Consider the following 26,293-nt stretch of genomic DNA (forward strand, 5'->3'; position numbering starts at 1 on the left):
GAGTGTTAATTAACCAGTTAGCTGTGTTAATTTTAGGGTTGATTACCCACGAAATCATGTCCCCACAAACCAGTACCATTCTGGTTACTCGTGAACATTGACCCGCTCCACCCACCCCCACCCCTGAACAATGATGATTTCACAGTACAAGTAATTACTATGATGCATGGTTTCATGTGTGGAAATCCTGTGTCTATATTATTTTTACCAGGACATGTAGTATTCATGTAGCAATTGATTTGTCTTGCTGTTCTGTCAGCTCCTAGATTACCTTGCATACAATTTTCATCTAGGTTGTCGGAATTGTGGCGAACCAATGTATGTGTCAGCGTGTATTTATGTACATGTGTCGTATGTTTCAGCGTGTATTTATGTACATATGTGTCAATGTGTGTGTCTGTGCCTACATGTGTAATGCACATACATGTAAGTACTACATGTGATGTGTATGTAATGTATGTATGTAGGGGGAGTGTCTTAACATTGGTCATCCTCAGGAACTGACATCTTGTATTCATTGGTCATCCTCAGGAACTGACATCTTGTATTCATTGGTCATCCTCAGGAACTGACATCTTGTATTCATTGGTCATCCTCAGGAACTGACATCTTGTATTCATTGGTCATCCTCAGGAACTGACATCTTGCATTCATTGGTCATCCTCAGGAACTGACATCTTGCATTCATTGGTCATCCTCAGGAACTGACATCTTGTATTCAGTTTAGTTACACAGACAGCTCAGTGAATGGAGTCCATTGAAGCTGCTGAAAGTTTGGGACTTTTCATCTGCCAAATAATGAATTTAAAAATGTTGAGAATTCTGAATGGCCCTTTCATCAGTACTGGGTTAGTACGGGTTTATGTTAGATAGGAAAGTCTCTCAATCTAATCAAAATCAGATCCTAAGATACGCTGCAGAGTATACGGCGCGGATCTAAGTCTGATTTTAATTAGATTGGAAAGTTTCTCTCAATAGATGTACCGTCAGTCACTTCTGATTTACATGACACACAACTCCCAAAGAAAACTGGTGGGAAACTCTGTAAGGCTGATTAATGGGCATGAATAGTACACTGATTAATGAGCATGTCTACATTGTGGTAGTGATGTAGTGTACGAGTCTGGGATGGGAACTACCCACAGAGTCCTCACATTACTGACAGGCTAACTACCCACAGTCATCACATTACTGAGAGGCTGGGTGTTGTAGTATACGAGTCTGGGATGGGAACTACCCACAGTCATCACATTACTGAGAGGCTGTTTACGAACAGTTGGCAACCTATTCCATGGGGTTTACCGGTTGTGACCTCGGAGCCTGAAGGTCATCCTAAACCGAAACATTGTCTTTTGTATGACTAAAGACTGGTACATGTATGTAGAAATATTGATGCCCGATGTGGTTGCTAATTTTGACTAATCAGGCAATTAATAAAATCAGGTGACTCGTGAGAAGTACATGGTAACCTTTGAATGTGTGGGGGAGTGTCGGTATTTACGTGATCCAACGAGTCCTGTCAAAGTTTTGTAATCTATAGACGCGGCGGTCAGTACATTAGTACGTTTGTAGTAAGAATTTTTGTTATTATTCCATGTGTGAAAATTACCTGTTAAAAAACTTATTTTTTTTAAAAAGCCCCTGACTTTGGAAGGTGCATCCGAAGTGCAGTATACTAAACGAAAGTGCATCGTAAGTCGCGTCAGAATTATTTAATGTGACCTGCCAGAGGCGAATTAGTTTAAGAACTTGGAAGGGGAGGGGCTAGATTCATCTATATAGACGGGGGCCACCTCTCTCTCTCTCTCTCCCTAGTGGATCTCGGGCAAAGTTTCCGGATTTTTCAATATTTTAATTGTGACAAATTTGGCCCAGACGTGTTGCCTTTACGTCGTTTATCTGTACTGGTTGTACCAAAAGTATTTCATTCTCCTAGTAAAAGTGTAAAATATATACATGTAATTCATTCCTACAAGGAGATCCTAAAATCGTAAGATACCTGTTTACCTGTACGTACACACATGTAATACAATACTGACATTTTAGCTGGACTTGCACGTGACTATTGACGTACCATTTGAAACATTTCAAAAGATGACCTATTTTCTGTTTATACCTGGACAATTAACTTCATTTCGGTTACAGAATTTCTTGGATTTGCACTCTTTGTGGAAAAGCATCTCACTTACGCAGGACCTTTGTATTGCATAATTGTTTTCGTATGTTTATCAATACACCCCCGCTATAAACAGTGACACCGAATGCGTCAATGTAGAGTGTTTTTTCTTCTTTCTATCTAAAACACACTCTCAAATTGCCGTTTGAGTTGTTTTCATAGACAAATAAAAAATAAAATTAGCATTATAATACCCACGTGTTGAAGTTTGATATACTATATACGAAAGCAGCTGTAATTGAAATTGGCACGGTTGTACATTATCATGCCATGGAGAATTAGCAATAATGAATCTTCTCAAAAATAAATCCACGCCGGGCCAATAAATTATCCGGATCCACTATCAAAATCAGCAAGTCAAGATTTTAGTCAATTTGCTCTCTCTCATGGGGATGTCTAATAGAATTTAATTTAAGGCATCCGGTTCGTATAAAAAAAGTACAAAATTTCTTCTTTAATTTGCATGTTTCATTGAGAAGGAATTTTTCATAACAGGAAGAGAAAGCGGTGCGAGGAAATCTGTTTTATTTTCTATCTCACTTTGCGTCAGGGATGCGCTAATAAAAGCGGAACAATAGCCCAACTCCCTCTCACCCTTCGAAAGTTACACGCAACCCTTTTCACGGGATTATTGGCACACTAAGACATCGGACCCGCCGGGAGCGATAACTATAATTAGCTAGATATTTTCATTTGACAGCTGATGAGAGATGCGTCAACTTGCATCGTTGTCTTATTTTTCTCTTTGACCTCATCATCCGTGTTTTGGCGGTTTATGCCATCACTTCATCTATCGGCTGCTGCACGCTTTAACGCGCTCTTTCTGCAAGTCAATAAAGGTATAAATATGACAGGAGAAGACCCCTCGCCGCAGTGTAACGGAAACCGGTTGTGGCAAGAGGACGATATTGGTTATTTTTGAAAATCTTTTTCCTTTCTTCAAATTGCTTTGGATCTGAGACGAGTCAAAACCAGACCTGGATGTAGAAGATTTAACTTCGAGAAAAAACAAACAACAAAACCTGTTTAATGAAAGTGTGATGTAGATAGACCCTAGTTGATATTTTCTCGGGAGCTTTTCAGGAATTCTTTGTCGCTATGTTTTCAGTGATAGCTTCATCTGCTCGCGTCTCGTCCCCATCAGTATCATGCACCAAATCAGGTAAGTTTCTCCATATTATTATATGTACATTATTTTATTCTAATTTCAGTGGAGTTTCATTAAATTCGTTCTCCATCTGTGTCTATATAGATCTTGCAATTCGTAAAGGGCAAAATGAAAATTTATACACAATGTATTTGGTTTATAACCCTATCTTAAACTGTCTTTTTGAAATGAAATTTAAAATAAAATGTAATTAAAGGTATGCATTCATTCCACAGTTCGTATTTTCTTTGACTTGGATGTAACACATTATAATAGGAATACAGTAAACGTTTTAAAAGTGTTTGCTGTTTTCTCCAGTCCTGTGGGGATCTGGGTTAGAATAGGTCACTAGTACCCCTTGCTGGTTGTAAGAGGCGACTAAATGGGGCAGTCCTTCGGATGAGACCGTAAAAACCGAGGCCCCATGTCACAGCAGGTGTGGCACGATAAAGATCCCTCCCTGCTCAAAGCTGTACAAAGCGCCGAGTCAAGGCCTAAATTTTGTAGTCATTCACCGGCAATGGTGACGTCTCCATGTGAGTGAAACATTCTCAAGAGGGGTTTTCTCCAATTCTCATATCATTTTATTGTAACACAATGTCTACGGTGATGTCAAAACATGAAAAGATTGAGATACTAAGATGTTAACTATATATAATACTTACAACTTAGAGCGGGCGTTACAGGACATAAGTGCAATTCTTCAGCAAGAAAGAAAGTTTGTATTGTTATGAAAATAAAGGAAGATGCCGAATGGTTATATACATAAAAATCATCACAGTTAATAAGATAAATCTTTAATGGATTCATTACGATGAAGTTCTTTGTAGATATTCGTGTGGGGTAAAAAAAAAAAAACGACTAAAGAAAACCCATTAGGAATCGCGGAGGACGTCTTTATCTAAGTTTTCAAAGATGGCTTTCAATCTTGAGCTTCATTGTCCTTGTGTGTGTTCATTGTCCTTGTGTATATATATATATATGTGTGTGTGCCTTTGTGCCATCTATGTATAATTAATTAACAACGTGTCCACTATTATCCTATACATCAATGTATAATTAACACACCTGTACAACAATGTATAATTAACACACCTGTACACCAATGTATAATTAACACACCTGTACATCATTGTATAATCAACACACCTGTACAACAATGTATAATTAACACACCTGTACACCAATGTATAATTAACACACCTGTACACCAATGTATAATTAACACACCTGTACAACAATGTATAATTAACACACCTGTACACCAATGTATAATTAACACACCTGTACAACAATGTATAATTAACACACCTGTACAACAATGTATAATTAACACACCTGTACAACAATGTATGATTAACACACCTGTACAACAATGTATAATTAACACACCTGTACAACAATGTATAATTAACACACCTTTACAACAATGTATAATTAACACACCTGTACATCAATGTATAATTAACACACCTGTACAACAATGTATAATTAACACACCTGTACAACAATGTATAATTAACACACCTTTACAACAATGTATAATTAACACACCTGTACAACAATGTATAATTAACACACCTTTACAACAATGTATAATTAACACACCTGTACAACAATGTATAATTAACACACCTGTACAACAATGTATAATTAACACACCTGTACAACAATGTATAATTAACACACCTGTACAACAATGTATAATTAACACACCTGTACAACAATGTATAATTAACACACCTGTACAACAATGTATAATTAACACACCTGTACAACAATGTATAATTAACACACCTGTACAACAATGTATAATTAACACACCTTTACAACAATGTATAATTAACACACCTTTACAACAATTTATAATTAACAACCTCTCCACTTGTATCCTATATTACCGATGATATCCACACGTATTCTATATTTCCTATATCTGACACGTATTCTATATTTCCTATATCTGACGCTTATTTTATATTTCCTATATCTGACACTTATTCTATATTTCCTATATCTGACGCTTATTCTATATTTCCTATATCTGACGCTTATTCTATATTTCCTATATCTGACACGTATTCTATATTTCCTATATCTGACACTTATTCTATATTTCCTATATCTGACACTTATTCTATATTTCCTATATCTGACACTTATTCTATATTTCCTATATCTGACGCTTATTCTATATTTCCTATATCTGACACGTATTCTATATTTCCTATATCTGACGCTTATTCTATATTTCCTATATCTGACACTTATTCTATATTTCCTATATCTGACACTTATTCTATATTTCCTATATCTGACACGTATTCTATATTTCCTATATCTGACACGTATTCTATATTTCCTATATCTGACACGTATTCTATATTTCCTATATCTGACACGTATTCTATATTTCCTATATCTGACACGTATTCTATATTTCCTATATCTGACACTTATTCTATATTTCCTATATCTGACACGTATTCTATATTTACTATATCTGACACGTATTCTATATTTCCTATATCTGACACGTATTTTATATTTCCTATATCTGACACGTATTCTATATTTCCTATATCTGACACGTATTCTATATTTCCTATATCTGACACGTATTCTATATTTCCTATATCTGACCATTGCAGGACATCATCACCAGTCTCACCAGCTGAACTCCGAAATGGAGCACAGTTACGAAGTCAGCACCGCTAAAAGCATACAGGACAAGGTTTGTCTTTCTGTCGTATAATAGTGCTGCTGTAAATCTGTAGAGTACATTAGTGTGTGGTACAGGTGTAGCCTAAGTTTTCATACTGTATCTAGAGTACTGAAAGTTTGTGACTGTTAAATTGAAATAATAATTCTCGGTTTATACCCGTAAACAATGTATTTAAAGACCCAACTTAAAGTTAACACCCCCAAATTGTTAGCCGTCTGTCATAGACCCTTTTAACTATTCCAATGATAATGAAAAATGTTCAAGAATAAGTAAAATATCAGATGAAATACTCATGAAATATGCTCGAAACAACGTTTACAAATCACTTGAGGTAAATTGATAGTTGTAACAAGTTTGAGCGGAGATGGTGATATGGTAGTGCGTACTTAATGACGTGACTGTGCGTGCATGATGACGTGACAGTGCATAGTTAATGACGTGACAGTGCGTATTTAATGACGTGACTGTGCGTGCATGATGATGCGACAGTGCGTACTTAATGACGTGACAGTGCGTGCATGATGACGTGACAGTGTAAGTATCACGAGTAAGCAGTGGGAGTGAGCACGTGACGTTATTCTGTAGACGATACTCAGCATTACTGTGGCCTTGTTTGTGTACACAAAAGAAATAAAATCCGGGAACTTTGAAGTTAAATCCATGAAAATTTTTAGTAGCGGATTACTCAGCGAGACTTGATTTACGAATATTTGGATTCAATACAAAGCTACCCGGTCATCTTCTTGCGATTGTAACGTGTATATCGCCTCTTTATTATGGATTTACAACCCAGGGTTAGCAGTCAGCCTTCTTAGAAATCGGTCCCACATGATAATGACAATTGATTTCACCGGTCACTTAAAATCCAATGAATGGGTTCAGACCACGCGATCTTAATTGCTACCAATAATTGCCATCATTAATACCAGTCAATCTGATTGCGTGCACGAGTACCACACTTGGCTGCTGCGTTCATTCCTGTCTCTGTGGTATCTATTTCGAGACAAAAACAAAGTTTAAGATTTTAGAATACCCTGTAAAAGGTTTTGATCGAGTCGATACTACTTGGCGTACTCAGTAATGCATCATATCAGAAAAAAAGCTTCGCAAGTGGTTCACGGCAAACTTATTACTCTCTGTCATTGAACGCAATCGTTTCCTTACCAGCTGGTTTCACTTTTTTGTTTTTGAATCGGTATCATTATTTCTGTTTGACGTTACTTGAAAATTGATATTTCCTTTTAGCCCCTGGTCTCAATTAAATTAGCGTTGTACTAAAGAAGTTTACTACATACAGTGCATATGACTTTCGTAAGCATTTGACAATCTCAAGACAATTTTAGCCGAGTAGCAAATATATTTAATGTTGAATTCTAGTATTTCTATTGGATTTTGAATCCCGAGAATGACCAGTGTTCGTATCTACTGCTTAGAAAAGACCCTTGACCTTGACCTTTTGCAGTGACCTTAACTATGTCGCCGGCATCCAGATAGAGAATGGCGAATCCTGTTGCCATCTCGTCATCAGACGCCCTTTCTGTGTCAGCAGCAATGGAACCGTAAGGTGTAGCATTGCGTACTAACTGTACCGAAATTTCTCCGTACTGACTGTCCGTATCACCAGAAATATGATGACCAGCAACTGCAATGGAGTAGGCAAACGCATACAGCCCGCTAGATGACGCAGTAAAAACCCCGCTATAGTTGTTGTAAGCATGGCCACTGTTGGTGACTATCGTATCGAAGACGAACATGTGATTGTCCCCGACATGCGTGAAGTCTTTGGAGATGTAGGCGTAAAATGCTACAGGAGTCTGATGTCCCGGGGAACCATCAAGGAAACGCCTTTGTACACCTGAGAAAAAATGCAATATTAAAATATTTTTTGATTTCGAGAAAAGGTGTATGAAAAATATGTTGATTTCTTCTATTTTACTACAGAACAGTAAATGCTTTTTTATAATATGAAGTTATGTTGCATTCATATTAGAGCATTTCATGTATTCATATATTATTAACCGGCCAATCGGTCGCGGTATCTCAGTGGAATAGCGTTCGCTTCGTAACCGAGAGGTCGTGAGTTCGAGCCCCGCTCGTACTATGGCCGTGTCAAACCTAAGACGTAAACATAGATAGTAATTTCTCCTTCGCCAAACGTTTGACATTCACGGGTCTTTCGGATATGACCTTGATAACGGATGTACTGTGTCGCGGCAGGCGTTGGCAAGTTAGAGAAGCGCTATGTATAGGTCCAAATTTCTGGTACAACTGGCGACGTCTCAATACGAGTGAAAAATTCTCAACTGGACGTAAAACAACCAACCAACTTGCAAATATATTAACAGTGCCATCTACATGTACCATACGCCAGTACCGCGAGAATGATAACTCCATCGATGACATGGCACATCCATTATTAAACATCCTAGACTTTCCTTTCAGTGCTGAGTGAATGGTGAAATAACCGTAATGAATTATTTCAACTTGTCTAGTCTGACCACGCAAGGATTTGAACCACGGCCTCCTGCTTTAGATTTAAACTCGCTGTCAACTACTTGCATATGGTACCACTGTGACGATCGCAATGAAAAATTCAACATATTTGACACTTCACAAGTCTTATTCGGTATCTTTTTCATAAAGTCTAGATTATCTTGCACGAACACATTCAATTCGTATCTTTTATGAGGTCAGTGACATTGACATGGATATACCTTTTGGAGGGGAATGGTTGTCTTTGAGCGTGTCTATAAACTGGTTCGCTTTTGGTTTGGTCCTTTTTATGGACGTCTGCTGCCCTGATTGTGTCTCTTCCTTTGCTTTGCTTGGAGCCCGATCTTCGAGTGTGTCAATACGGTTCTTCAAGGCTGCAATCTCCGAATCCTGTCTTCTGATAACTTTCGTTTGCTTCTCCACAATCTCCAAGATTCTTTTCATTTCTTCCTCCATTCTTTCTTTCCATCTCCCATTCTCTTCTTCAGCCTTGATGGTAACCACCGAGGAGAACAACAAAATTAACACGCACAGGTAGTGCCACGGCAACATGGTTGTTTTGTTCTTATCAGTGTCAGGGAAGACGTTCTATATAGGGACCTACGATAGTTACTCTCTGGTTTTGTACTTAAATTTGCAGAGTACTGTCATACGATATGTTTACAAAATGGATAAGAAATTCGTAGATAAGGAGAGCGATGACACTACATGGTTAATGCAACAGTGCTTGTTTTCTGTTTTTGGATCGCAATGTACCACTAGAAGTTTTCTATTGTGGCACTGCAATGCTTGATGTGTTTAATATCATACATGTATGTCTTATCTTGTAGTATGTCTTATCTTGTAGTATGTCTTATCTTGTACATGTATAATTTACGACCACTATCATATCTAATTTAAAGTTTTGAAAATGGTTTTAATTCATTTGGTCGGGAAAACAGCACATCGCATGTCTAAACCATTATATGTATTATCTACTGTTCGAATTTCTCCTTCAAACTGACATTGTGTCCTCCCCCTGAAGCGGTCCAACCCGATCACAACAGCATCAATCAAACAACAGAAACCCATCCCTCCACACAAACACCCCACCCCTTACACATACGAAAGATGACCTGTTTGTGGGAGACTTTTATTGCAAATCTTATTTTACGTTAAGCCACGCGGAAACCTGAGAATGACCATCTTCCAAGGGTGTCGCTTCGGTATGACCCTTGAGCCCCACTTGGTGTCGTAACCATTACTACGTCACCTGCATCTAATGATAAAATGGCGAATCCTGTGGACATTTCTTCTTCGTAGTTAGTTTCAGTGTCTGCGTATACGGACCCGCGATACTGCCCATTTTGAACTAAGTGCACTGTCACTTCTCCAAATTGACCAGTCTCGCCGTCCAGGTGTTCCCCTGCGACAAAAATTGTCCATGAAAATGCGTAGAGTCCTTGACGTGGCGCAGTGAAGACTCCGGTATGGTGATTATAGGCGTTGCCTGCGTTAGTGACAACCGTGTCATAGATGTACACGTGTCCATTCCCAACATGTCCGAAGTTTTTTGACATGTACGCGTAAAATGCAACTGCATCTTGATCCTGACTGACAGGGATAAGGAGTCGTTTGGAATCACTCCCGCCTGAAATGTTCAAAAAATAATTCCTGAAAGTTGCCTAAGATTGATCATTTACTATCCATTGATAAAACTATAGCCCGTATAATCACTCCTGTATTCAATGACATGATTTTGTTCTTTTTACAATATTGTTATCACAGTCAATGAATTCAAGTGCGATAAAGTTTGCAATAACGTGAGTTGTATTACATAACGCGAGATGTATTACATAATTGTATTATATAACGTGAGTTGTATTATATAACGTGAGTTGTATTATATAACGTGAATTGTATTACATAACGTGAGTTGTATTATATAACGTTAATTGTATTACATAACGTGAGATGTATTAGATAACGTGAGTTGTATTACATATCGTGAGTTGTATTATATAACTTGAGTTGTATTATATAATGTGAGTTGTATTACATAACGTGAGTTGTATTACATAACGTGAGTTGTATTACATAACGTGAGTTGTATTACATAATGTGAGTTGTATTATATAATGTGAGTTGTATTATATAACGTGAGTTGTATTACATAACGTGAGTTGTATTACATAACGTGAGTTGTATTATATAACGTGAGTTGTATTACATAACGTGAGTTGTATTACATAATGTGAGTTGTATTATATAATGTGAGTTGTATTATATAACGTGAGTTGTATTACATAACGTGAGTTGTATTACATAATGTGAGTTGTATTATATAACGTGAGTTGTATTATATAACGTGAGTTGTATTACATAACGTGAGTTGTATTACATAACGTGAGTTGTATTACATAACGTGAGTTGTATTACATAATGTGAGTTGTATTATATAACGTGAGTTGTATTACATAACGTGAGTTGTATTACATAATGTGAGTTGTATTACATAACGTGAGTTGTATTACATAACGTGAGTTGTATTAGATAATGTGAGTTGTATTATATAACGTGAGTTGTATTACATAACGTGAGTTGTATTACATAACGTGAGTTGTATTACATAACGTGAGTTGTATTACATAACGTGAGTTGTATTATATAATGTGAGTTGTATTATATAACGTGAGTTGTATTATATAACGTGAGTTGTATTACATAACGTGAGTTGTATTACATAATGTGAGATGTATTACATAATGTGAGTTGTATTATATAACGTGAGTTGTATTACATAATGTGAGTTGTATTAGATAATGTGAGTTGTATTATATAACGTGAGTTGTATTACATAATGTGAGTTGTATTAGATAATGTGAGTTGTATTATATATCGTGAGTTGTATTACATAACGTGAGTTGTATTATATAACGTGAATTGTATTACATAATGTGAGATGTATTACATAACGTGAGTTGTATTACATAATGTGAGTTGTATTATATAACGTGAGTTGTATTACATAATGTGAGTTGTATTATATAACGTGAGTTGTATTATATAACGTGAGTTGTATTACATAACGTGAGTTGTATTACATAATGTGAGTTGTATTATATAACGTGAGTTGTATTACATAATGTGAGTTGTATTATATAACGTGAGTTGTATTATATAACGTGAGTTGTATTACATAACGTGAGTTGTATTACATAATGTGAGTTGTATTATATAACGTGAGTTGTATTATATAACGTGAATTGTATTACATAACGTGAGTTGTATTATATAATGTGAGTTGTATTATATAACGTGAGTTGTATTATATAACGTGAATTGTATTACATAACGTGAGTTGTATTATATAACGTGAGTTGTATTACATAATGTGAGTTGTATTATATAACGTGAATTGTATTACATAACGTGAGTTGTATTATATAACGTGAGTTGTATTACATAATGTGAGTTGTATTATATAACGTGAGTTGTATTATATAACGTGAGTTGTATTATATAACGTGAATTGTATTATATAACGTGAGATGTATTACATAACGTGAGTTGTATTATATAACGTGAATTGTATTATATAACGTGAGATGTATTACATAACGTGAGTTGTATTATATAACGTGAATTGTATTACATAATGTGAGTTGTATTATATAACGTGAATTGTATTATATAACGTGAATTGTATTATATAACGTGAGTTGTATTACATAATATGAGATGTATTACATAACGTGAGTTGTATTATATAACGTGAGTTGTATTATATAACGTGAATTGTATTATATAACGTGAGTTGTATTACATAACGTGAGTTGTATTACATAACGTGAGATGTATTACATAATGTGAGTTGTATTACATATCGTGAGTTGTATTAGATAATGTGAGTTGTATTATATAACGTGAATTGTATTATATAACGTGAGTTGTATTATATAACGTGAGTTGTATTATATAACGTGAGTTGTATTACATAATGTGAGATGTATTACATAACGTGAATTGTATTACATAACGTGAGTTGTATTATATAACGTGAGTTGTATTATATAACGTGAATTGTAATATATAACGTGAATTGTATTATATAACGTGAGTTGTATTATATAACGTGAGATGTATTATATAACGTGAATTGTATTACATAATGTGAGATGTATTACATAACGTGAATTGTATTACATAATGTGAGTTGTATTATATAACGTGAGTTGTATTATATAACGTGAATTGTATTATATAACGTGAGTTGTATTATATAACGTGAATTGTATTACATAACGTGAGATGTATTACATGACGTGAGTTGTATTAAATAACGTGAGTTGTATTATATAATGTGAGTTGTATTACATAATGTGAGTTGTATTAGATAATGTGAGTTGTATTATATAACGTGAGTTGTATTATATAACGTGAATTGTATTATATAACGTGAGTTGTATTACATAACGTGAATTGTATTACATAACGTGAGTTGTATTACATAATGTGAGTTGTATTATATAACGTGAGTTGTATTATATAACGTGAGTTGTATTACATAATGTGAGTTGTATTAAATAACGTGAGTTGTATTACATAACGTGAGTTGTATTACATAATGTTGTGGTTTAGTGACGATAGACACTCATTGAACGGTTACCAATGAACTTCCTAAAAAATACACGAATAATGTAATATCACTAATGTTTTATATGATATGGAATACTGCAATCATATGATACTAAATACCTTGAGGTTGTTCATTGGTTGTTTTGTGTGTTGCGTTGTCGACCTTGCTTTCTGCGTGCTGAACTATGTGTTGTAGTGTCTTCTCCTTCATACTTCTCTTCAGCATACCAATCTCTTCATTGTGCCTCTCTATGTTTTGGCTCTGGAGTTCAATCACGCGGTCCCTTTTTAAAATCATGTCCTTTAGCTTTCCAATTTCTTCACTGTGCTTCTCGATGTTTCGACCCTGGATGTCAATCACGCGGTCCCTCTTTAAAATCATGTCTTCTTGTCTCTGCACAACGCGCAGAACCTCCTCCATCTTCTGCTCCATTTCCCGCTTCCAGGCTCCATCATCGTCTGCTTCCGTTACAACCACAGACGACAGTATTAGGAGAATCGTAAAACCGTTGAACAAAGTCATTGCGAGTTTACAATGTTATCAATTCTAAAAGATAAGACTGTGTCCTCTCCAGAATTTCCAGATAACGTACTTGGCCTGTACTTAAACCTCTGATATACTCTTGACTACTACTGAAATAGGCATTGTAAATTGTAATGTAATTCCATACACTGTCAAGTATTCTGATGAAATTATAGTCATTGCATTGTGGTATATAGTGGAGGAAAGCGAGAAATATTGTATGTTATATGGGTTTTTTTCCCCAATGTTTTGGCTTGAACTTACAATTTTTAACGTTCATATGCCCTTATCATAGCATCTGGTATCTTTGCTAAAATTTTATGGTTCCGATGTTTCTAGAATTCTGTACGCATGCGCACTCATGAAAAAATGAGCAAATAAACAAGATATTTCCAGGATCCAAGATTGAATTTAAAACAAGGAAAACAGAATAATTAGGAAAGAAATAATACTCAATTTATTGCAAAATTCCCATTGGAATGTATATTAAAGCAGCAAATTTGACAGTTAAAATTCAGCGACAAATAATTTCCTGTTCGTAAGATCATTATCACTCTTTAACTGCGTTGTGCAATATTTAGTCAATAAAGGTAGCTGTTATTGTTGCAGAATTGAAAGAAAACAAACATTGTGATAACGCAGATTGTTCTTCCTTTATTTCGATTGATTATAGTCTTCCTGGAAAAGTCTCCGATAAGTTTGTCAAAGGAAAATAAATATCACCGGTATTCGCGCCTTTCATGAAAATGTATAAAACGAATCGGATAGAGGTGTGCTTGTTATTTCACTAGCAAAGTATTGATACCTTGATGAAAAGCGGTATGAACCGGCATACGATTTTCTTGATTTGAACTGTTTCATTTAACGTAAACCGATTCACACTCCACGTTCTATACGTACCTTGACCTCACCCCCCCCCCCCCCCCCCCCCTCAGGAGGTGTCCAGAATTTGAATGGTTACAAAACTCATTTCAATTGATCTTTGTATACCTGCTATTGAATGATTGGTAAATGCAGAGGAAATGTCTTATATCATGTAAGCAGTTCAGAAGGAACACTGTTATTTATCTAAGATTTAATTCGGTCTGCTTTAGCAGGTTTTAAGTATAAGCTGTATATCGTATTAGTGGTTCTGTGTCTTGAAACTGATTTAGTTTACAAATATAGAAGAAATTAAGTGGTCACTAATATTACTCGTAACCGTATATAGAAGTACAAAACAGTGGAAATGTTCCCTTTCATGATCATATACAAAAAATACGAACAACACAGATCAAATTCCCAAATGTTTGATAACTTGAATTTTCTAATTCTTACAACAATAATATTCCACTTGATAACATGAATTTTCTAATTCTTACAACAATAATATTCCACTTGATAGCATGAATTTTCTAATTCTTACAACAATAATATTCCACTTGGGATTTTGCTACAGTGATAATATGTGATAAAGCAATATTTTTATTTCATTGATAAAAAAAAAGAAGAAAGAATAAAAATGGACGATTGTCCAAAGTTATGACTATCTTCAAATCCTAAATTTCTGGAGTGACGCCAGCAGTCTGTAATTTGAGATTTCACTTTCGTTTGAGCTAGTGCATACCATATAGAATTATTCTGCGGTGTGCCCCCTTTTCTCTGCTGACATGAATACAGACTTTACCATACGTCTTGATTTGACGACGTCATATTCGTATTATGTAAAATAGTATTATTATATTTCCATTTAATCAACCAATGCGTTGCCATAATTGCTTATTCCTCAGGATAATCCCAGAAGGATTTAAATATATTGCTCACGCTTGCCTGATTTATTTTTCAATCTCTAGTAAATTATCGGTTACCCTGGGGAGAATGGATATCACATGCCTTTGTCTAATTCAGTGGCAGAGAAATTACAGGACATCACACGATACGATGTATTACTACACAGGCCAGCACATCAGGCACAAGCTTTGTTTCCCTCTATTGTGAACAACAATGAAAACACGAACCCAATTATTTTATAGTTTCTGTTCGTGTGTTATGTTTATGTCAGCAGCCGATTGAATAGCTTAATAGAAGGAAAATGTCAAAAGAAAGCGAGAACAACTACAATATGTTAGCGATCCTTCGATCACGGCTAGCTCACCTATTGAATCCCCTGCCGCTTTGAGAATCAATGAGAGCTCTTTGAAAATTTCGATATAACACTAGTACATATGTACGTGTACTCATTTATCCTTCAACCTGATGAAGACACGGCTCTTGCTTGTCAGTAACAAAATGGAATATCGGTAAATTCCACCAAGATTAGGGTCATCAAAACCTGGATTTTTTGAAAACTGGATTATGTCTTATTTGTGAAATATTAACCCAATAACTCTGATAAACAAGATGTGAATGTTTCAATGTTTCACACTTTAATTGATCGTCTGCTGAGATCGTGATGCGGCAAGCAAAGAAGCAGACGATAAAACAGGCAATCGTTTCTCTTATCTTATATTGTTTTCTATCATTATACCTGCCAATACTTGTCCTCCACAATTAAACATTCAAATTTGATGAACAGATTTTGATGTCATATCTATGATGTAAAACTTATACGGTACCAATTTTGATGCACCAGATGCGCATTTCGACAAATAATGTCTCTTCAGTGATTCTCAACCGAAATGTTTGAAATCCGAAATAACAATGAAGTTTTAGAGCTATTATAGCCAAAAACAGCGTGCCAAAAAAAGTGGAGTCAAATTCGTGTATTGATAAGAGCTATGCATGAGGGAGATAATCCTTAATTTTGAAATGATGCTGCTAAAAATATGCAATCAAATAGGCAAAGGAGAAATAGGGTCTTACTTGAGTAATGGTTTAATCTAAACTATACACTTGTATTAATAAGCTACTTTCTCAGCATTAAAGACTAGACTGGGGTATTCTAATGATAAAGCCAGGAAAATGTTCTTACGTTAGAATTATTCGCGGTGACTCAAATTTCGTGGATTTTTTTAAATTTGGTAGACAGCACTCCACGTCTTTAAAGATCATAAATGACATCCCCTTGACAGGCAAACACATACACCCACCCCCACCCAAAATAATAGAAAAAGTCAAAAAGAAAAAAAAATGTAAAATATGAAAAGTAATCCCAAGTTAATTACATGTAACGTGTAATCAATGTATATAAGGTATCAAGTATATTTAATTTTTGTTATCTTGATTATTTATGAACATTATGTCTTTTCAGGAAAGAGAGACGTTTTTGTCGTATGGAATATTCAATATGGTGGCAGGAAAAAGGACGGCAGAACTGCTTCACAAACAACACAAACACGAACTTCACCGACAGTCCCACACAGATGTTTGTGGATTTTCAGATTTATTTCATCACAAACACTCAAACGAATCCAGTCCTAACCCTTCTCCGAAACTAAGACATCAGCGTCCGACGCATGCGCATACAATAGATCTGTCAGAACATGTGATACCCGGTAAATCAAGAGGTCATCACCACCACCACAAAGGTTCCAAATGCGATCTCTCCAAGCCACACGACAAACATAAAAACAAGAGATCTGACATCCTTCACTCCAGCAGTTCTATGGATTCCATCTCCCATAGATCGTCTGAGAGCTGTCATAAGCCGCACAAATGATCTCTGATCAGTTGTTTGTTTTGTGCGCCGCTGAGACAGGTGGTTAAGCCTCCTCACCGTGAGCTTTACCTTAATATAAATGTTGTTTGTTGGATCAGAAGGAGGATTTTCTTGTACTCCTGATTGCGATACAAATACACTTTTGCACATGACGTCTGCTATTTGTCATAACAAGCAGAACCGCTGAAGGATCCGCACCTGGACAATTGCTGCAAGTTAATTTTGCGACCGATGTATCGCTCTTACCTGTGTTTTAAAGTTTTCTGATGTTCATTATATTTCACAATGCCTGTAACTATTTTCATTATTAATATCATTGAGATCAGTATCTGAATTGTAGCATCCTCTGCGTATGTCTATATTGTACATATTCGTCGAAATATTCTATCGTCAATCTGGGTCCAGTTGTACAAATATCTATCAAATGAACTAACACCAAATTTATTAATATAACCTTTGTTCAACTGGGTTCGAATGTTTTACCTCAAACTCATTGGATCAGGTGACTATATGCATAATCAAAAGCTGTATTCAGAACAGCACATATGCATAGAATATACTGCATTTTACTTATAATAAAATAAAAGTTTTCAAACATTGGTCATGACCCAATGATCACGTGATTACTAATCAAAGCTCCACATTGTCCGTAAAGCATGTTACTGAAATAAAAGTTTCCATTTTAATGTCTACATGTAATATATTTAAATAGATTGATGATATGATAAAGTTTAACTACTAGTATATGTTAAGTGAGAAAAAACATCCAGTTTATTGTATCTTTGTATGGACAACTTTGAAAGGCTTTAATTGTATGATAGACAATCCACTTGTCTGCATGATAATTTGTGTTTTAGAAAACTACTCAGATAATTGCAATTTAGGTCAAAACTACTAGTACCTACAGCAGGTATTAAATATGAAGCTTGTAAAATATCATGTTTCAGATTTATAAAGCGATGCAATTTGTGGGTTATTGAAAATAATGTATTGTGATTTTTGTATAATTTAATGTTTTGTATAAATGAATAAAGTCATAATCCTGCAGAACGTGTTTCTCTAATTACTACACGTGAGAACCGATTGGAAATGGTTGATGACACGGAGGGATTTATAAATGAGGTAACCTTCCTACTGATGTCAAATTTATTTATTTCCTATCGCTAGTTTTACACATTTATCGTATTTTTTTTTTCCTTTACTTTTTACAGTTAATGCGGAATATCTAGAATGTATGTTATATAATTTTAGAAGTTTTGTCTTTGGTATATTGTGTAATTCTAGACGTTTTGTCTTTGATTGTAAAAATAATCGCCACTAAAAGCACAATGAAAGAGCAATCTGATTAAAACCAGCTCCTCGATTCGCTCCACTTTTTTTAATTGTCGCTGATGTATCGACAACATAAAAATAAAGAAGGGGATCGAGGAGCTGATTTTAATCGGATTGAATGAAAGAGGTTTGTTCTACATGCATGTACGCTAAACAATATAGTTCCTTTTAAATGTAAATGAATACATTGAAAGATTTTCGTTTCCGAGATTCCGAGCTTATGCAGGTCTGATAAATCAGAATTGCATTTTAACAGCACAGATAAGTGTTGGGATCCTTGAAATTTTGTACTCCTTGAAATTTACCCATATTTTAAGTGCAGATCTAGAAAGGTGTAACTTCAACATGACCATTTTTCAAAACTAAAAATTCTCCCGACTTACGATTATGACAAGATTGGCATGACTTTAAGAATCAAGGCAGACTACTGACAAACAAGTTGATGGTGCAGGGGTTTCAACAGTCTCGTTTTAAATGAGCATTTCGCAAATTCTATGATCGTTATAACGATCTAGTTTGCCAATACAACCTATCATTGGGTCTAAATGTCTGACGTGTTTTATACCGATTGTTAGACCGTTCTTGGCACACTGATTTTGACTACGGACACCTCTGTTACCTGATCAAGATAAAGGGCTCACGGCGGGTGAGACCAGTCGACAGGGGATGCTTACTCCTAGGCACCTGATCCCACCTCTGGTATATCTAGGAGTCCGTGTTTGTCCAACTATCTATTTTGCTTTTAGGAGTTATGACATTGATCACAGTTCGTTATCTTCGCCTTTCGTACCTAACTGCATGTCTTTAAATTCATATTGAACATAGCGATGGCATATGTTTTAGTTAGTAAAAGACATTTGATATTAATAGAATGCGTGTTTGAAATTTGAAGATGAAATTAACCCTTCTGATTGCACATCTATGAGGGATGGCGGTATCGTATTCCATTGGTGTAATAATTTTGGATCTGTCTATTCTTTTCTCTCTTTCTCTGTCAACGCATGTCCATCTTTCCCTTCAACATCAGTCCGCAATTTGTATTCATGAGAGTTTTCTCTCAGTTCCGTCCTCTGTTAACTTCGTTTACCCCCCCCCCCCCCCCCCCCACACACACACACAGTATTGGTTTTGAAGTATTCAATGACAACATATCAACTTTACTCGCACATTCTTAACCCTGCTTTTCAAAACACTTGGAAAAGACGCAGTGTATCTTAGTTCATATTTTGAATAAATTTAATTTAATGTTCAATCTTTAATTATAATACGTGTTAGTCTTTGGATGACTGCACAATTATACATTAATTACATCTCAAATTATTTCAACTTCTATGAGATGATTGTTCGCCTTCAACTTTGTTAGAGATTATATCACTTACGAAGAGGGTAACACTTTGCTAGATAACAAATAAAAACCCAACAATTTAATGTTGGCGTCCATTTCTAGCGCATGTACAACCCTCCTTAATCACGAAGTCTATCGTTACTCATGAAGTGAGTACAAATACAAACAGTGATTGATGTATCGTTGACGGTTGGTGTTCGTGTTCGAAAATATACGACTCCGCTCTACGATCGAGTTACGAAGTCAAATAGTTCATCGAAATAAATGATACTGTTCAAGCATGTTATAATAAATATATCAACGATATGTCCATTTCAACATAAACACACATATAAACTTACACCCAACGACAAAAATAATCATCAATAGAAGTATATTTTATCCATGGATTTTCATTTACACATGTATTTTATTTGATTAGAATTTTAAGCGCTGGTCCTAAGCGACAAGGCGGTAGTAGTCGCACTGACTGTGTGATACAAAAGTAAACAGAACTCGTTCAAAGCCGGAGAGCGGTTCCTCAGGTTCTCACCTTTATCTACCAGTGTGTGATATGCGTCCATGCTCTTCTTGTTTTTATATAATCTCCCTGTTTATCAAACTCGTTTTGGATTACTAGTATTACACCTTGTTAATGTTGCAAAATTAAAACCCACTGTGACACCGTGAGCTTATCAGTACTTTGATTAATATTTGGTTTTTGTCATTTTTCTCCAAGGCTTTAGAAATTATAGTCAAACTATATACTATTAGGTGCATTGTATTCATTTACTTCTTTGGAATAGGGCAAAGTTGATTTTTTAATTAAAAAAAATTCACTTACTTTATGTAATCTATGGAAGAAGAACATATATATATATATATATATATATATATATATATATATATATGCAAGGTGAAGATAACGAACAGTGATCAATCTCATAATTCCTACAAGCAATACAAAATAGATAGTTGGGCAAATACGGACCCCTGGACACACCAGAAGTGGGATCAGGTGCCTAGGAGGAGTAAGCATCCCCTGTTGACCGGTCACACCCGCCGTGAGCCCCATATCCTGATCAGGTAAACGGAGTTATCCGTAGTCAAAATCAGTGTGCCAAGAACGACTTAACAATCGGTATGAAACACGTCAGACAGCATTTGACCCAATGCGAGGTTGTATTGACGAACTAGATCGTTATAACGACCATAGAATTTGCGAAATGCTGACTTCAATCGAGACTGTTGAAATCCCTGTACCATCAACTTGTTTGTCAGTAGCTTACCTCGATTTAAAAACTGACTATACCCAGAACAAGCTCTTGCATATCGAATCAGTTGAGATATATAAACACCATATGCAGGTGCTAATGGAATATTGCTACATAAATGTGGGAAGTTGACGATGGAGAAGCTGAAATCATCCCGTTTGTCATACAGTTGAGTTGTTAGTTTGCCGTTAATGTCTACTTTCAATAAAATATCTAAGTATGAAGCAGAAGTGGACGACTCTGTGGTGTCCTTTATTTCGAGCTCACAGGGATATATCAAATCGACATATGAATGAAAGCTATCATTGTTAATAGACAAAACGTCATCGATATATCTAAAAGTCGAATTAAAGTTTATATAAGGAAATTACAGAATAACATGTAATATACCAGTAATATATAAAAACATCAAGAATGTGTCATTTATCAACAGGGAAAACTAGGAATATATGTCTTTGGTCTTCATGTGTCTTGTAGAAGTCGTGGTATAATGCATACGTAATGCCTCAGATCCACGACAACCCACGCGATTACATATGTACATCGTGTACATGTAGTGATGGAATGGTCCGGTTATTGTATGTTTATATAACTCCGGGCACTATCGCTGGCGTCAGAGTTAGAACGGAGCTGATGGCTTACATCACTTGTATACAGTATAGTATTTCGTATCTACACCGCGTGGCGTTTCTTCAAAGCTGAAAAAAAAACTCCCTCCTGAAATCGGATTCTTCGTTGTACATCGGAGAAGAATTCAAATTACGAAAAGGGCTAAATACAGGCCATGCCCGCTGGTGAAGTGATAATGAATCATGTTGGTTTCAATAAAAAATATGTTTAGATGAGTATGATTTTATACATGTTCACAACACGTCATTAACACTGACCACAGAAGGACCACAGACCCAAAATAGTATTGTATTGTTTATTGGCTTTAAGCCTTACGGCTCATCAGCATAATACATATTCAATTACAAAGTATAAACAAAAAAGATGTATACAGTGTGAAAAGTGGAGGGAATGTTAGAGGATGGACATACATGAAGAGAGTTATAAGTCAAGTACGACACTGGTTATGACAGCTCTGGTGCTGCGTCTTTTCTGATTAGGATGGCATGATCACAACATATCACATGCCTGACAAAGATACTGCTGATTTTAAATGTTGTACACTGATCCTCTCTAGATGAAACATTCTGAAATAAATACCGATGTGTCATCTTACAAGCGTTTTCATTTTCGTAATTCTTGTCATTAATTGACGCGCCAGAAACAAGGGGCGTACACTTAGAATTACATATACGTAGTTGTTTTCTAAACTGCATCGAGCATGTCTGACTGCATCTACTCAGACTAGTGTGTTAGTTTTCTCTCTCTTTAACGTGTTGGAATGTAATTGTACATATCTATCTGCATCCACTTAGAATTAGGAGTTGTATTTCTCTCTCGTTAGGTATTTTGGAATGTAAACATTGAAAAGAATTTTGCAAACTCGATGCAGTATGTAAACTCGTGGATAATTCTATTGGTAAACTAGCCTGTAGAAAACTCTAACTAATAAAGAATAAAGTGCTACATAGAAAGTGTGGTGGTGGGGGGGGGGGGAGTCCTGTATTGATAATTATATGCCACTGACACAAGGAGGGCCTAGCAACCAGTGTCACATACAACGATCTGTCTCTGGCCAATCGAAATTTCTAAACAAATGCTTTAAAACCAGGCCAGCTACAACGATTTATCTCCGGTCAATCGCAGTTTCTGAACAAATGCCTTATTGGTAATAGCAACAATTCATTGTTTGTTTTTAGGTAACTTCTGTAGCTAAATACACAACAAAGTGTCAACAATGTTCCGTTCTTAACGAATCATTAGTAACCCTCAGGTAATTGGCACAACGTTCTCTTTTTATCTTTACACATAAAACGGATTTATTTGATATTGTCCATTTGAAACACATGGCGAAAAAACCAAACAAATTCTACCGAATATGAAAGTTTATCCAATAATACATATCGTATCATCGTAGTCTTTTTATACCCAGCTTTGAAATAGTTCCCATTTGATGCTTCGGCCCTAATGCAGATCTAATAATGTCTAGATAAAGCCGTCTTTAGGGAGGGGACAGATAAAGGTTGAGTAATGCCGGTGCTCCAGATATTGTCTATAATTTTGAGCTTTAAAGCCTTGTGTATTCCGTATAAGATCGTGCCTATGAAAAGCACAGTTATTAATCTCATAACTTCTACAAGGAATACAAAATTAAGAGTTGAGCAAACACGAACCCCTGGACATACCAGAGGTGGGATCAGGTGCCAAGGAAGAGTAAGCATCCCCTGACGACCGGTCACACTCACCGTCAGCCCTATATCTTGATCAGGTAAACGGAGTAATCCGTAAACAAAATCAGTGTGTATAAAGAACAGCCTAACAATTGCTATGAAACAAGTCAGACAGCATTTGACCCCATGGCAGGTTGTCATACAAATGTCAGCAAAATCATTTCTGTAAGACAATTTTATCTGAAGAATTATACATGTACAATGTACGTTTTCTGTTTGAATAAATAAAATTCCTAGTGATTTCTTATATGAGGTTCTGATGTTTTGCCAGATTTTTACCAAGTTCCCATTACGGTTTGTAAAAATGAAATGACATCTCCTATCAGAGGTTTACTTCTTTATTCCTACAAGTGATTTATTTTTTTGTTAAACTGTGTAGAACACATTTTTGAAACCTTCTAGTAATTTTGGATAAACAGTTGGCTTCTTGTTTGTTTTGCTTTTTAAAAGATGGTGTGTGTGTGTGTGTGTGTGTGTGTGTGTGTGTGTGTGTGCGTGCTTGTGTTGTTATTGTTGTCTTCTGTTTACATTCCTTCAAGAGTCTTTCACTGATAGCAGAGAAGGGACTAGCTTTGGGTGAAGTGACACAAACCAAAAAACAAAAACGCTAAGCGCTGAGGACCATTTAGCAGTGAGGGTTCGTTACCGTGCCAACGCGTGCCGCGACACTCGCGTCTGAAAGACCGGATACTTTCACTTGTAATACCGATCACTTGATGAAGGAACAGTTGATCTGCTTTCACGGCTGAGTGATATAATTAGTTCATACATGTACACGGTATTAGTAAGTGAGGGGAACGTTGAAAAACTAAATTGGAAACGTATTATGAGTCAAATCTGGTTGATATAACTTCAGTATGTTTTCTCTGTTGTGAGTCGTGTACACCTAATCTACAGTTGTTATTAGAATGATTCTTTACCTTGCTATTTTTAGTTACAATTTTTCAATCAAAGAGGTGAAGGATTGCAACCTTCATTACGCCCTCTAGATCGTGTACTGCACTTTATCTTCAACAATGATCGAGAAATTGAAAGATGTTGAAAGTTTTAATGGGAAACGACCTTTGTATTTATTTTCTTTCTAAATAACAACACAGGAGTTCAGAGAAAGGCGGAGGTGTTTATTGCTCTAAAACATATCTGGATAATACCCGGAAAGTTAATTTTCATCAATAATTGATGACATAGAGCACAAAGGAAATTAAGTTATAATGGATAGAGAAGACATTGGTTCAGGTTTATGAGATACACAAGCATAACATATTGTACTCAAGTTTACCGCGATGGTTGATAAAAGAAAAATCGAGATTAAACTCTGTTTTTGTCCATCTTTCATATTGTTTGATGACTGTAGCTTCCGGATGTACATTCAGTCTTCACTTCCGGTACGATTAGTTGTTCCGGAAACTGTTCCGGAGATGCACGTGGAAACAGTACTACACTATGCATATACGTACCAAGAGCAAGAGTCAGGTCATATGGCTTTCTAACATTGTAAATGTAATGAGTATTTTTCAGCAGATAATTATTTCAAAAGAGTACATTTAGTGAATAGGCATCGCTTTAGGAAGAAAACATTGTTTGACATAATGCATATTGCAAGCAGTTGTTTTCTATCACAGACAGGGAGATTGAGAGCCTTCCAGAAGAGATCTATCGTTTTAATGGCTGTAATGTGTTCATGGGTCTGATTAAATACATCATCAGAACTTTCGAAACAACTCTTCATAACAGTTGTCATCCAAACAATCATTATTAGCCTCTAATCTGTGTGCACTCTTCAAAACGCTCAAGCCCTTTTCCCTTCAGCCTCACGAACGTGCACCTCAGTGTTATTGTAGTCAAGCTGATCCCAATACAGACCGATTGTCGTCTGTAAAAGGTTAAGTCGTTGTTCTGAATAAACATTTTGTGTGCGTGTGTGATTACGGTCCATTTTTGAAAATGTTTTCTTCGGTACATGGCGCGTCCTCTCATACTATAAGTTTAAGCGCAGTCAGTAGGAACATAACACTCCGCTGTAATCAAGAAGATCAGTGAAGGGAAAAAATAATCCTAGAAATTTATTAATAAATTGTTAATTGTTTGGAGTTGTTTACTACGTATGACCAGTCCCTATGAGTCGTATTACGCAGCCGGCCACCGTAAAATTGTATTACTTCGGACACTGCGGAGTAACATACCAGATCACTGATCGGTATCGATCACGTGATCAGTCTTACTACGTTGGAATATTGTTTTCGGATGTCCGATTGATTTTTACTTTTCAAATGTTATATTCTAGAGCAAGATTATTCCCACCTGAGAATTTCTGTTTATAATCAATCACTTTAAAGTATGGTTACGGGTATGTGTGACTGGGCTATTGCGGTACACGCAGTGTAGGATTTGATTCTTATGAATTTTTTTTAGCAATCTTTTAATATAATTCATTATTTACTATTTTTTCTTCACAATTATTGACCTAAGACAGAAGAGCTGATGTCTCTTTTGTTAGCAATCTTAACATTATATTCAAAGGGAAGGAAAGGAACCAATCACAAATGCTTTTAGAAGTGACCATTCCGTGTGTCTGCTGATGACGGTATACTTATTACATAGACTGGCGTGCACAAATCGTGACAACAAATCAAAATATATCTCTTTTTTTTTTATTTTGGACAGTTACATCATATCTAGAACATGCTATTCATAGAACATTTCAAT

General features: G+C 35.8%; 2 protein-coding genes across 4 annotated transcripts; one reads left to right on the forward strand and one right to left on the reverse strand.

The window, feature by feature from the left end:
* The first annotated feature begins 1,535 nt into the window (after positions 1-1,535).
* On the forward strand, positions 1,536-18,365 carry LOC125654732 (uncharacterized). The gene is made up of 3 exons (XM_048884772.2): positions 1,536-3,338; positions 5,975-6,057; positions 16,911-18,365. The coding sequence occupies exons 1-3, from the start codon at positions 3,275-3,277 to the stop codon at positions 17,316-17,318; spliced, it is 555 nt and encodes a 184-aa protein (XP_048740729.1). The 5' UTR covers positions 1,536-3,274; the 3' UTR covers positions 17,319-18,365.
* LOC125654730 (heavy metal-binding protein HIP-like) lies at positions 7,386-13,985 on the reverse strand. 3 transcript variants are annotated; one of them, XM_048884770.2, is made up of 2 exons: positions 13,279-13,967; positions 7,386-7,903 (listed from the first exon to the last, which is right to left on the reverse strand). In XM_048884770.2, the coding sequence occupies exons 1-2, from the start codon at positions 13,679-13,681 to the stop codon at positions 7,431-7,433; spliced, it is 876 nt and encodes a 291-aa protein (XP_048740727.2). In that variant the 5' UTR covers positions 13,682-13,967; the 3' UTR covers positions 7,386-7,430. The 3 variants fall into 3 exon arrangements, with proteins under 3 accessions (XP_048740727.2, XP_048740728.2, XP_048740726.2); XM_048884771.2 differs by lacking the exon at positions 13,279-13,967 and adding an exon at positions 8,763-9,208; XM_048884769.2 differs by lacking the exon at positions 7,386-7,903 and adding an exon at positions 9,658-10,171 and having other exon boundaries at positions 13,279-13,985.
* Positions 18,366-26,293: the final 7,928 nt, after the last annotated feature.

The sequence above is a fragment of the Ostrea edulis genome, chromosome 7, assembly GCF_947568905.1.
Source record: "Ostrea edulis chromosome 7, xbOstEdul1.1, whole genome shotgun sequence".
Classification (NCBI taxonomy): domain Eukaryota; kingdom Metazoa; phylum Mollusca; class Bivalvia; order Ostreida; family Ostreidae; genus Ostrea; species Ostrea edulis.

Bases quoted from the DNA above. Each gene is read 5' to 3' on its own strand.
- LOC125654732 (XM_048884772.2), top strand. From the start codon at position 3,275: ATGTTTTCAGTGATAGCTTCATCTGCTCGCGTCTCGTCCCCATCAGTA. The intron at 3,339-5,974 runs GTAAGTTTCTCC...TGACCATTGCAG, and splicing joins AGTATCATGCACCAAATCAG to GACATCATCACCAGTCTCAC. The intron at 6,058-16,910 runs GTTTGTCTTTCT...ATGTCTTTTCAG, and splicing joins CTAAAAGCATACAGGACAAG to GAAAGAGAGACGTTTTTGTC.
- LOC125654730 (XM_048884769.2), bottom strand. From the start codon at position 13,681: ATGACTTTGTTCAACGGTTTTACGATTCTCCTAATACTGTCGTCTGTG. The intron at 10,172-13,278 runs GTATTTAGTATC...TGAACATTTCAG, and splicing joins AACCAATGAACAACCTCAAG to GCGGGAGTGATTCCAAACGA.